The sequence below is a fragment of the Panicum virgatum genome, chromosome 3N (assembly GCF_016808335.1).
Source record: "Panicum virgatum strain AP13 chromosome 3N, P.virgatum_v5, whole genome shotgun sequence".
Classification (NCBI taxonomy): domain Eukaryota; kingdom Viridiplantae; phylum Streptophyta; class Magnoliopsida; order Poales; family Poaceae; genus Panicum; species Panicum virgatum.
This window is the reverse complement of record NC_053147.1, coordinates 38646143-38657346: the sequence shown is the minus strand read 5'-3', so window position 1 is coordinate 38657346 and position 11204 is coordinate 38646143. Positions and strand designations below refer to the sequence as shown.

General features: G+C 42.5%; 2 protein-coding genes and 1 long non-coding RNA gene across 5 annotated transcripts; 1 reads left to right on the top strand and 2 right to left on the bottom strand.

The window, feature by feature from the left end:
- Positions 1-881: 881 nt before the first annotated feature.
- On the bottom strand, positions 882-4964 carry LOC120665922. Of its 3 annotated transcripts, none has more exons than XR_005671441.1 (3): positions 2783-4964; positions 1542-1781; positions 882-1380 (listed from the first exon to the last, which is right to left on the bottom strand). It is a non-coding gene; the product is annotated as an uncharacterized LOC120665922 (long non-coding RNA). The 3 variants fall into 3 exon arrangements; XR_005671442.1 differs by having other exon boundaries at positions 1755-1781; XR_005671440.1 differs by having other exon boundaries at positions 882-1781.
- An 89-nt stretch (positions 4965-5053) lies between these two features.
- Positions 5054-8050, bottom strand: LOC120667802. Its single transcript, XM_039947796.1, has 5 exons — positions 7733-8050; positions 7403-7659; positions 6647-7328; positions 6349-6572; positions 5054-5065 (listed from the first exon to the last, which is right to left on the bottom strand). Exons 1-5 carry the CDS (start codon positions 7974-7976, stop codon positions 5054-5056), a joined length of 1419 nt encoding a protein of 472 aa, XP_039803730.1. The 5' UTR covers positions 7977-8050.
- A 1759-nt stretch (positions 8051-9809) lies between these two features.
- LOC120665921 lies at positions 9810-10984 on the top strand. Its single transcript, XM_039945642.1, has 3 exons — positions 9810-10399; positions 10478-10555; positions 10734-10984. The coding sequence occupies exons 1-3, from the start codon at positions 9938-9940 to the stop codon at positions 10830-10832; spliced, it is 639 nt and encodes a 212-aa protein (XP_039801576.1). The 5' UTR covers positions 9810-9937; the 3' UTR covers positions 10833-10984.
- The last annotated feature ends 220 nt before the right edge of the window (positions 10985-11204 follow it).

Genomic DNA, 11204 nt, shown 5'->3' with positions numbered 1-11204 from the left:
ATGTATATGTATATGTATATATATATATATGTATATGTATGTATATGTATATGTATGTATATGTATGTATATGTATATGTATGTATATGTATATGCATATGTATATGTATGTGTATATGTGTATGTGTATGTGTATGTGTATGTGTATGTGTATGTGTATGTGTATGTGTATGTGTATGTGTATGTATATGTGTATGTATATGTATGTATATGTATATGTATATGTATGTATATGTATATGTATATGTTATATATATATGTATGTATATGTTATATATATATGTATATGTATATGTTATATATATGTATATATATGTTATATATATATTCTCAGTGCTAGCATCGGAACAGTATAAATCAAATCTAGCACGTTGTGTAACCCTTGTTCACTGCAATAAGGTAAATGAAGACTTCATTGCCAAATAGAGTATCAGGAAACCTAGTCTAGTATATAGGAAATAAATTTGCCATTTTATCATGTACGTATAAATGTCAACATGTTAAGATTATATTATACGAACAGACATTACATAAATTCGAACACAGTTTGAATTATTTATTATATGGAAGCACTGGTTTCTTATAGTAACTTAATTCACTGGTTTCTTATAGTAAGTAAATTCACTTGAGAACTTGTCAAGTTCAGAAATTATGTGAAAATAAGCGATGAGCCCATGAGTCAAAGAACTCAGCACAATCAGCATGCTTTTTTTAATGAAAATAATATTTAGTTATGGTCTATCACATCATATAAAAAGGTGATGCATGTAAGGTGTATCATTATGTCCAAGATTTTAAGTTCAGTTGCTTTGAATACTCTAATATAATGAAAACAATTCTGAATATTCAGTCCTATAAGCTCAACATCTGAAGACTCCATATGAAACATTAGTACATCGCCATCATCAATTAAATATCATACATGACAATAGCTGTAGTTTCTTTAGAAAATTCAGTTGATCTGAATAAAAACTGTAATGGGAATTGTTCTGAATATTCAGTCATGTAACCACTACTCTTTTAAGCCCATATGCTTGACAAATTAGTATCTCATATACTATAATGAAAACATTTCTAAATATTCTGTCATGTGACCACTCCTCTGAAGCCTCCATATGTATGCATGATAAATTAGTATATCACCACCATCACTTAAATCGATGCCTACAGGGAATTACTGTTTGAGCTGTGAACTGCACAACGTGTCAAAAGATAGCAGAGTTCTGAACTGCACAACTTGATAAAAGACAACTGACCTTGATTTGTGGAAACCTGCAATTTTATATGGATGCATAGAACATCACGTACTAACCTTGCTGTGCATAAGTTTCTGGACTTCGGTTTTTCATTCTTTTTGTATTGCTTTTTTAAGTCTCCTACCTGAGCAATAGCATTAAGAAGCAGTACATCAGTAGTATAAATGTTTTCAATCCAAAGCATCCTTCAGAGAAACAAGTGCAGTATTTGATAAACAATAGTTTCACAATAACACACATATCATCGAAACATAATGATGTTTGAAGGTCAATTAATATACATACTGGTTGTTTTTCTTGTAGAAATTAGGGCCACTTGACACGAGGGAGGGCACATGTATTAGATAGTCAAATACATGTGAATGTCTGTTACAGCAGTATTGTGGCACGTGAAGAAGTTAACACTATTTCTGATTGTGCAATGGTCGAATATAAAATAGTACGAACATGCATTCTCAGATTTGGTCACCTGGTACATTAAATTGATCAGTATCTCACCTCGCTGAAGGCCGATTGTCCTCAACTCTGCAAAAACAAATCAATTTGTTTAATGTGAAGAAACATGAATGTGGCATGTGAGATGGCTTAATGGGCATATACAGGAGCCAGGCAGTTCCAGCTTTTCAAATGTTCGAAAAAATCATCCAAGTGACTCGCTGTTCACTCATATATGAGTTTCATATTGACAACAATCAGGCTAACATGATCTATATGTTTAGATTTTTTTAGCAAATTCTAAACTGCTTAATCATGGACATGTTTACAATTAATTTGAAGTACCATATTTCTTGTTCTAAATAGAACTTCTAAGATGCTACAATCTAGGTAATTGGAGCCAAAAAGATAAGAAGCTACAATCTCAGCTGAATAGCCTAAACATTGGATCAATTATGATAAGCCCAAATTGGATATGCAAAATCCAAACAAAGATTCATAGAACTCAATAGCTAGCTGTGCACATAGGACAATGTAAGAGTATTCGTAGAACCAATTTGTGGATTCACCTTGAATTGAACTAATCATCATCAAGTACATCACTAAAGAGGCACTCTAGAAAGTCCAATACCTTTTGGGTTCCTGGGCAGTTGTGCTCTAAGGATTGTCATATTTGTCTTCTGCATGGAATTCTAGGTATTCCAATTTTATAATGCAGAAAAAAGGAGCAAGTTGTCCTGTTTCTTTAACCAGAACTTTGGATTATGTAGTTGATATGGTGAGAGATCGCTGCAACCATTGAGCTCGATCAAGAGGTGACCACTGTCTTTCCTATACCTCCCCAGCTGACTCGTGCATTACTATACAAGCTACGTCAAAAGTCCAAAATAACTTTCCATGTTCTATGCCTTGATTACCTAGCATATGGTCCTCAACAATAATAAGAGGGTTCCTAGCAGCTAAAACTTAAGTAGTATATATTAAATACTCTTTAGCCCACAAATTAAATGCAGATCATGAAGGATATTCAGTAGTAGAGATTAAGTACTCTTTAGTTGCTCATTTAAAAAAAAAGGAAGCCAACCTCTTACCTGAAAAGATCAAGATCAAGATGATTTTTCCCTCACGCTCGTATCACATCCAGCATCATTTTCGGCATGCCCTCCCAAGCCATGGTCCAATCACTGAACATGTTAGTCTCTGACTTCCAATATAGATCGGGTGATACGATGGCCGAACTCGCGAATGAAGTCGCTAGAGACAGCAGCACGACAGAACTACATTATACATTAAATCAGGAGTGAAAATGAGGTAAAACAATTATCATAACCCAAATTACGCTCCAATTTAACCTAACCACAGATTTTACTGCGATAAGTATATTATCTAAGTACGGATGCAATGCCAAATCACTACTGTTACGAACCAAGTTCTGGCTATGTACTGCAAAATCATAGCCTACAGTGAGTCTACATGCATAATAGAGGTAATCCTACTGAGCAGTTATCATTTGTGACAAACAACAATGCAGGTACAAATTGCTACCACTACTGAATCCAAGTTCCAAAATCCACAATCGCAAAAGCAAAAGGGAGGTCATCCATCTCACAATCCCAATTGTATAGAAGGAAATAGAAACTAAAGGAAAAGCAGGGGAAAAAAGCAATAGTTGGCATATTGAGATCACAAACGGATATGTGTTAACTGAACTGACTTTTCAAAATCAACAAACACTGGCACAAAGTAAAGCCAACAAGAGCAGTATGATACTAATATAAGAGTAGAACAATTCAAGTGCTTGCTAATTTAGCAAATTTCTGTATTACCTACAACACTACAGGATCTACTTAACAGATCAACACTACAACACAAAAATTCAGCACGGCATCTATCTAGGTGTTATTAAAGGCGGTGCAGTCTTTAAGTAAGATTATGCAATGCAAGTGATAATACACAATGCAACAGTACGGCTACCAACTTAGATGACATCAGCTATCTCAACAAGTGTAGCGGAAGAAGGTTACCCTGTGAAAGATATACGAGCATGAAACATAAATAAATCAATTGAGAAAGATAACTTTTGGAACTCTGACCTGCCCTTTCTTGGTGGCAAGTTGTCGAAGGATGGTCTCTAGGCTCTAGCTGTCTTTCCAACAGTTGGTTCGATCACCACTATGACAACACAGAAAGGAAAGAGAAGGGTGGAAACCATAGAAAAATAGAAACTCTCATGGTTTGAAACAATAATTGATCACAAAAATATCGGAGTAAAGATTTGTCCTTACGTTTTCCTACCTATAAAGCGGATATTAATATTATTAACCTCAGCTTCTTAAACTTGTAGCCTCAGAATTCCTCCAGAAAGTATCTCAGTGTATGAAACCAGAATCCAAATCAATGGCTCTCTGTGATTTATCATTTAGCAATGTAGCATTGAGGGTTCTTATTTCTAGATGCAATTAACAACAAATGAATCCTTTGTTGTATGTTGAGTCCGACGCATATTTAGCATTGGTGAGATATATACAATCATTACTGGGTTAGATTAGAGAAGGAGCATGACAAACTCAATTGCTACAGTTGTAGCTACTGGATGGTCAACACATCACAGAGAATTTATCATATTAAACATATCATGATACACCACCAAATACAATAAAACTATAAGTAGAAATAAACGAGATAGAGAAACATGAATTCAGATTGCTGATGACCTACCAGTCCAGTTAGACCCCGCTCCTGCACCTCCTGGATGGTGAGCGCGGCATTAGGGTGGCACGCGCGCAGCGCCGTGGCAGCGGCGGCCTCCAGCTCGGGCACCTCTAGGGGCTCCCCATCCTTGCCCCGCACCGCGACCTCGCTGATCAGCACCCACTCCTCGCCGCCTCTCTCGCGTCCTTCCCGTGCCGCCGCACCAGCGGGGGCGCCATGTCAGCCCGCGCGACCGGGACCCGGGGCAGGAAGGCGTCCAGGCGTCATGTCGAAGGCGCGGCCGATGTGGGCGAATGGGAGCGCCGCGGAGAGCAACGCGGGCACGGGGCGCGCCATCACCGCCGCCATCGTCAGCGGGGACCCATCAATGCCGTAGTGCTCCATGGCTCTTCGGGGGGAGAAGCGCACCATTGCTTACCGCGCGGACGGGAGGGATGTGGAGGAGTTGGTGAGGGCGGACGGGACGCGGCGGCAGGGGACGCCCACGACTAGGCGGTGCGCCGGCGGCGCCTTCTCGATCTGGACCGGGGGCGTAGCGGAAGGTTTGCGGGCCGCGTTTATTTTGGGAATGTATCACCCCGTATGGTGGACCAAGTAACCTCCCAATCTATAAAATAGTTTATATCACTCCTTAAACTTTCTAAAACCGATTAAGTTATCTCCTAAAATAGTTTTGAAAAATCATAATAAATCACAAAAAAATTATAAAATAAAAAATCCAATTGTGCTAGACTCTAAATGAGTAGATCTACACATTGAACATATAATATGACATGTTTTAGTATATTTTTTGCTATAGCTTTGGATCTGCTTTTTTTCATAGCTGTAAAAAATGTACTAAAACATACCATATTATATAATGTATTAAAACATACCATATTATATATACATTGTGTAGATATACTCATTTGGAGTCCAACACAATTAGATTTTTTATTTTATGATTTTTTTGTGATTTACTATGATTTTTCGAAACTGTTTTAGAGGGTAATTTCACCGGCTTTGGAAAGTTCAGGGGGGTGATATAGACCGTTTCATAGGTTGGAGATTATGTAGTCCACCTCCCATATGTGAGGGGGTAATATAGACTTTTTTCTTTATTTTGGAAGGTGATCACGCAATGCGCAATGGGCGGGCGGGTACGGAGGTGATTGGGTGCGCGGTGTACAAACGGGCGACGAAATGAGTCTGCTCTTAGGTTTCGTCAAACTTTTGAATTTATATGTGGGACTTAAAAAGATGGTTTGTGAGAGGTAGAGCTAGATTAATTTTAGTACATGCTAATTTCAATTATTTTGGATCCTTATAGTATAAATTAATTAAATAAATATTTTACAAAACCAATTCCACCACCCCTACACCCATCTATGAAAAGTTTTATATATAAATTTTATTTAATACTTCATGCATACAAGATTCACTTTGTTAAAGTTGCGCTAGAAAATTAAATAGGGCCAATACTGACTCGATGCAGGTGCATGAGGAACTGGGGAGGCGGCCGTGCGGACGCACTAGCGTATGGTTATTTTGGATGTAAAACTTTTCTCTTCAATTTTTTAATTTATTTCAGAAAATTTATCTTTCATATTTTTCTCGTTAATTTTTTCTCTCTCTCCAAATTTTTCCTTCAATTTTTTTAAATTTTTTATCAGAAAATAACAAAAAAACTACTTAAAAATGATCAGAAGATCAACTTTAACAAACCTCCCTATCGCCCGTAACATAGCTTCGCCCACCAATTCAACCCGACACACACTCAAGGTTTTTTTATCCGACCGGTTCAGCCAAACCGCCGGCCACCGATTCCGGTTAACCGGACCGGTTGGACCGGTTACCGGTTCCGACCGGCCAAATTCAAAACCAAATTCAAACGTTCCCGTTCTAACGGTTAATACCGGTTAGCCGGCCGGTTTGTTGGTAAAACCGGACCGGTTGCACCGGTTACCGGCATTTGAACAAAATAAACCGACAGCAGCTGGACATCGGTCGCCATTCTCATTGTCATTTCACTGCCAAACTCGCCAACCTTCTGCCGAAACACCTCAAGCTCCTGCAATGCCTGCACGGCGCTCTGGACATCGGTCATGCGCTCAAATGTATCCTTGAGTCCACGGAACATTTCTTGAGTTGGTTCCATCGTGTATGAATACCTCGGATTTAGGACAGCAGCTGCAAAATATAAATCACTTCAAATAAGCATAAGTTTCATAGAGTTCCAAAATAGATGACTCGTATAGTCTTACCTGGACCCACATACGTGCCTATGAAAAGGTCACGCATCATATCGTCCATAACCTTAAGATACTCGTCCCGAGTGGAAACATTATTTCCAAAGAAAGATTGCAGCTCCTGCCTCGTATTCTGGTACGACATCACGACTTCGCACATGTTGGGCCGCTTGTCCTGATCAGCGAAGCGAAGGAACTTGTATATTGCTTGAACTGTGTCGATGACATATTTCAATCCGTCCCACCACTCCAAATTTGAAAACCTGGAATGAGTAAATCGACCATCTTCGGTATCTGCCCATTTGCTTTGTAAAAACTCAGTAGATGCCATCCACTGCATGAAACGATCACGTTTCCGATAGATGCTCTCTAAGAACATGTAATTGGTTCCAAATCGAGTGGCATTCCACTTGACCAACTCACCACCGATTGCGTTCCTCATCATTGTATTCAACTGACCATGATTGTGTAACCAATTAGAAATTCGCTTGCATTGCTTGATCGTACCAGAATGTTCGGGCCTTCGAGCTATATCCTTCAACATCAAATTGACGGTGTGTGCTAGACAAGGTGTCCAAAGAATGTGTTCATACACCTCTCCTAGTGCCTTGCAAGCTTTCTTGTAATTCGAGCCATTATCGGTGACTATATGCACGACATTCTCCGGTCCAATCTCGTCCACCACCTTTCGAATCTCCTGTCAAAATAGGTAGGATTTTTTAGTAAGTTTCAAAATATACTCAAAGTGAATGGGACATGTTTAGGGCCTACCCTAAGCAAATATGTGCTATCTTGAGTTCTTCCACTCGCATCAATAGACTTGTGGAACCACATGACTCCATTGCAGTATATCAAAAAGTTGATGACACTCATCCTCGTCGGCCCAGTCCATGAATCACACATCAACGTGACGCCAAATAAGGGCCAGTCTTTCCGAAACTTTACGTACCTCGTCTTCAAGTCTTGCTCGTTCTGATCAAGGTACTTGCCATCAATATCCCGTCCAGTTGGTGATGCGATACCTTCACCTGCAAATATATGAAAATCATGAGATACAGAAATGTAAGCTCATAGGTGTCATACGAATGAAAGAAAACATACCCCACTTCTGTGTCTCCCTGACCGCGCTGACAAAGTAAGGATTGTCAGCCTGTCTTCCAGGTACTCCCGCAAAATGGAAAAACTTTGACCAAGCTTTACCAATAGCTTCCTTTGCATTCCTACCCTTCTGCGTCCAGGAGCCTGTATCAATTCTTTGTTGGGTCATTCCTCTTCTCCCACCGGATGCCACGTTATAATCCTCCACCGCAGGACTCTCCCTCTGCGAAGTTGCCCTACGCAACATCCTCTGCAAAGGATTCCCCCTCGTCGAACCACTATCCCCTCCATGCTCGTATACACCTCTTCTCTGTTCCACCCCCCGTCGGTACACTGCTTCCGCTCTCAATTGGTCCAAGGCACGCTGCAGCTGAGTCTCCTCATCTTCTTCTTCACCGGGATAGTTTCCCTCTGCTGCAGCCTTCTCCCGTCTCAACCTCTCTCGAGCCCGTTCAGCAGTTGCCTTCCTAGCCTTCTCAATGTCACGCTGAAAATACTCCCGCACATCTGGTGGCACATTCCTGCAATGGACCACCTCCGCCCCGCGGTGAGCCAAATGTTGTTTCAATCTAGTCGCACCACCTCCTGCTTTCTGCATATTACAATACTTGCACCGCCATCCAGGATAAAAATTTTCACCATGTTCCCATACAATATCTTTATCTCTACCTGACATTGTCTATCTGCATAAATGGACAACAAAGACATATCAATCACATAAATCCTAAATCAACCTAAATCCTAAAAACATATATGCACCTTAATATTCAATTCTACCTAAATCCTAAATGAACCTAAATCCTTACGTCATACAGTTAAATCTTACCTAAATCCTAACTACACCTATATCATAGGTCTAAATCCTAAAACAAATCATCTAATACTTGCAAATCAACTCAAAGGAAAAAAAAAACAAATGGCTTACCTACCTCCCAGGCCGGCTTACCGCTGCACCCGGCCGGTTAACCGGCGCGGCCGGTTAGATCCGGGCCGGGGCCGGCTAAACGGCTATGCCGGCCGGCTAGCCGCGCTAACCGAGCGGTTGGCCGGCGGTCAGCGGCGGTCGGCCTTCCTGGCGCCGCCTGGAGGGAGAGGGAGGCGGAAATGGGGTGGGGGGCGCAGGTCTGAAGGTTCTGGGGGGTGTGGTGCCTTATGTGTCGGTGACGGGCCGGTGGGCCTTAATGGGCCGCCTGTTTTTTTTTTAATTCAAATGCCCCCAAAATATATCAAATGAATGAATATTTCAAAAATTTTGACACCATTACATTCCTCGCAACTTGAAGTATTTTTATGAATTTTTTGGGATTTTTTCATTTCTTGGAATTCAAATTTAAAATTTGAATTTTGCCCCGGTTTGAACCGCCCGGAACCGGAACCGGACCGGACCGGTTAGACCGGTAACCGCGGTAACCGGTCCGGTTCCCAGCGGTTTTTTTAACCCTGCACACACTACACCACCTGCTCGCATGGCATTCGGGACAAACAAATTCAGACGCTGCAGGTCACTTTGTATTTTAGATTTTTAGAAGGGAATTTTCAACATTTGAAGTATTAAATGTAGACCAATCACAAAATTAATTATATATCTCGTCTGTAAACTACAAGACGAATTTAATGAGCCTAATTAATTCATCAGTAGAGCATGTTTACTGTATCATTACTGTAGTAATTTAGTGTATAATCACGTCCTAATTAGGCTCATTAGATTCGTCTCGCGATTTACAATCCATTTGTGTAATGTGATTTATTTTTTAACTACATTTAATATACTATACAAGCGATTTACAAAAATTTTAAATTTTATATTTTGGGATCTAAATTCCCCGAAAAACCCCGGACCCGCCGGCGCCGGGCGAGGAGCACCGCTGCCGAAAGCACCCGAAATCCCAGCGAAAGTGCGTCATTACTCATTACCGCATCACCTACCCCTGAACCCACCGCGCCGCACAACTCGAAGACCGGCCTCTCCCGAAACTGCCCCTCGGCCTTGTCCGCACCCACCCTTGTTCCCCTGGGGCAGAACCGTCCATTCCTCGCTCGCTGAGGATTTACTAGCCGTTAGACGGTTATACTTCACTGACCCGTCCTTTTCCTCCCCGCAGGGTTCAAATTCGAATCCCGGGACCCTCCTCTGAAGTCCAAATCCCCCAACAGAACTCGTCCTCTTTTCTTTTAGCGATTGAATCGAGTAATCCCAAACTGAGGCTGATGGGGATGGAAGCGAAATGCGGTGGCCTGGCCGTCGCTGCCGGCGCCACGGTCCGGCGGCCGCTGCAGCAGCGGGACACCAACGTGGCCGCGTCCACGGTGGTGGTCGCCAAGGCCGCGCCCAAGGCCAAGGCGAAGCCACCGAAGGCCGTGACGAGGCTGGCTGCTTCGCCTTCACCGCTCCTACCGCCGCCGCCGCCGCCGGTAGTGGTGGTGAAGCCGCGGGTGAATGCTGAGTGCGGTGCGGCGGCCGTGCTGACCGCGGCGGAGGTGTCGCTCGCGGAGGAGCTCGAGAGGGCCCGCGAGCGGCGAGGCCGGCTGCGGGAGGCGAGGGAGCGGACGGAGCGGGAGATGGATTGCCGAGCGGAGGCGCTGGACCGGGAGGTGGCGGAGTGGGAGCGCCGCGCGGGCGAGCAGCGGAGGCTCGTCGCCGAGCTCATGCGCCTCGTCGGGATGCCCGAGGTCAGTCCGCGATCCTGTATCTACGGATGCATTCCATATATTTTGCGATTGATTTAGATGATGTAAATTTTGTGGCAGGCCTATACTCCTGTGGAATCGCTGAGATCCAGGGAGGAGAGGAAGCGAAGAGAGGCGATTGGTCCTTCGGTTTCCAGGGTAATGCATCCTAATCTACTTCAATTTCATTTGATTTTTTTGAGACAGTTCGTTAGCTGAATTGCTACTCGCTGAGAACGCCGTTTGCATTTTGCTGAGAACATTTAATAGTTTGCCTTCTTGGCGAAATGCTCGGCCATAATATTTGCCGTTCATCTTGGTTACGTACATGCTGCAGGGTTCCACCTCGACAGCATCAACATTGCCGGCTGATGTTGGATCAGAATCCTGTAGAGTGACAAAAGAGACGGTGAAAACAACAGAGATCGCAGCATGATTTTGTGCCACGGCCCACGGGCTCGGTTCAGCTGAAAACACGCTTGTGCCTCTGTTCTTTTCTCGTATAAATTGTCAGTTGTGAATGAAATCAAATGGCTTGTTTGAGTGCTTTGATCTGAATATTATGGGAATCCCACAAATTTACTTCAACAGAAGGTGCTATCGATCTGACACTGTCTACATGGTAAAAGTTCCTGGAAAAGAGATGTTGCCAAGAAGAGAAGCTCGCCCTTTTCTGAATGCGATTCACTGCTTCGTTCAAAAAGCACACTATCTTACTGTGTATGCAATAACGTAATTTACACTTCCTGGAATCATGCTCTCGTCATAATGCAGGTATGCAACAGTGAATCTGCAAGTCTATCCTAAT

Excerpts from the sequence above, each read along its gene's own strand:
- LOC120667802 (XM_039947796.1), bottom strand. The coding sequence starts at position 7,976 with ATGTTGCGTAGGGCAACTTCGCAGAGGGAGAGTCCTGCGGTGGAGGAT. Across the intron at positions 7,660-7,732 it reads CAGGGAGACACAGAAGTGGG|GTGAAGGTATCGCATCACCA; the intron begins GTATGTTTTCTT and ends ATATATTTGCAG. Across the intron at positions 6,573-6,646 it reads AGGCACGTATGTGGGTCCAG|CTGCTGTCCTAAATCCGAGG; the intron begins GTAAGACTATAC and ends TATATTTTGCAG.
- LOC120665921 (XM_039945642.1), top strand. The coding sequence starts at position 9,938 with ATGGGGATGGAAGCGAAATGCGGTGGCCTGGCCGTCGCTGCCGGCGCC. Across the intron at positions 10,400-10,477 it reads GCCTCGTCGGGATGCCCGAG|GCCTATACTCCTGTGGAATC; the intron begins GTCAGTCCGCGA and ends ATTTTGTGGCAG. Across the intron at positions 10,556-10,733 it reads TTGGTCCTTCGGTTTCCAGG|GGTTCCACCTCGACAGCATC; the intron begins GTAATGCATCCT and ends TACATGCTGCAG.